The sequence below is a fragment of the Kryptolebias marmoratus genome, linkage group LG11 (assembly GCF_001649575.2).
Source record: "Kryptolebias marmoratus isolate JLee-2015 linkage group LG11, ASM164957v2, whole genome shotgun sequence".
NCBI classification, from domain to species: domain Eukaryota; kingdom Metazoa; phylum Chordata; class Actinopteri; order Cyprinodontiformes; family Rivulidae; genus Kryptolebias; species Kryptolebias marmoratus.
The window spans coordinates 26,255,652-26,256,513 of NC_051440.1; the positions used below are offsets into that span (position 1 = coordinate 26,255,652).

An 862-nucleotide genomic window follows, 5' to 3' on the forward strand; every position below is an offset into this window, starting at 1 on the left:
ATAAAACATCCTGTAATGAATATAAATGTCCTCCGAGCATCGTGTCTGCATGCTTCATCGATCCGTTTCCCTCCAGAAACATGCCTCCGAAGCCGGGTCCGATGCCGCCTCCTCGCAGAGACAAGCTGCCTTTGAAGAAGGCTCCCAGTCCTCCCGTCCCCGCTGGGCCTCAGAACCGGTCCTCCAAACCCATGATGGAGGGAGGCAAGCCTCTGCCCAACCCCAGGGAGGCGGGGGACACGGGTGCTGCACCTGGACCCGGTGCTGCGGGCCGACCTGGACCCGGTGCTGCGGGCCGACCTGGACCCGGTGCTGCGGGCCGACCTGGACCCGGGGCTGCGGGCCGACCTGGACCCGGTGCTGCGGGCCGACCTGTGCCGCTGGGAAGGCCCCTGAACCCGCGGGAGGGCAGGCAGAGAGAGCGGCAGCAGCATCCTCCTCGCAGGTAGGAGGCTTTAAAAACCAGCAATGATTCATGAGAAGTGATGCAACATTTGACATTCATGGCTGACTTGTAGTGATGAGCCTGGTAAAAGCTAAACCCAACACTCATACATACCCTTTGGGTGGGAATCTGTAAGCATCTCAAGGTTTGATTGAGGCAAGGACGCCGTGACATCATAAAACGATCACTGGTGTCTGAATAAACAGCAGGAGGAAGCTGCTAATCACGGTGTTTATCAGAGACAGGAATACTCTTCACAAGAAATTCAAAAAAAGTTAAAAAACAAAAACAACTGGACTTCTATTCTGTAGCTGAAGACGTTTCGCTTCTCATCAGAGGAGCTTTCTCAATTCAGAAATAGAGAGTGTGGAGTTGAGCTTTTAAAGCTGAGATGTGATGTAAGCTGGATTGCTTGCA

At 54.2% G+C, this 862-nt stretch overlaps 1 protein-coding gene and 1 long non-coding RNA gene across 2 annotated transcripts in view; one reads left to right on the forward strand and one right to left on the reverse strand.

Annotated features, from left to right (window-relative positions):
- The window catches only part of LOC119617458, a 1,170-nt gene extending 786 nt beyond the window's left edge, over positions 1 to 384 (reverse strand). Inside the window, exon 1 of the long non-coding RNA XR_005233734.1 lies at positions 277 to 384. This is a non-coding gene — a long non-coding RNA (uncharacterized LOC119617458). The remainder of the gene's footprint in view (positions 1 to 276) is intronic.
- Positions 1 to 862, forward strand: part of zc3h18 (zinc finger CCCH-type containing 18) — a 23,118-nt gene that overhangs the window by 13,693 nt on the left and 8,563 nt on the right. Inside the window, exons 14-15 of the mRNA XM_025002868.2 lie at positions 138 to 208; positions 389 to 445. Coding sequence (XP_024858636.1) covers positions 138 to 208; positions 389 to 445 — 128 coding nt within the window. The remainder of the gene's footprint in view (positions 1 to 137; positions 209 to 388; positions 446 to 862) is intronic.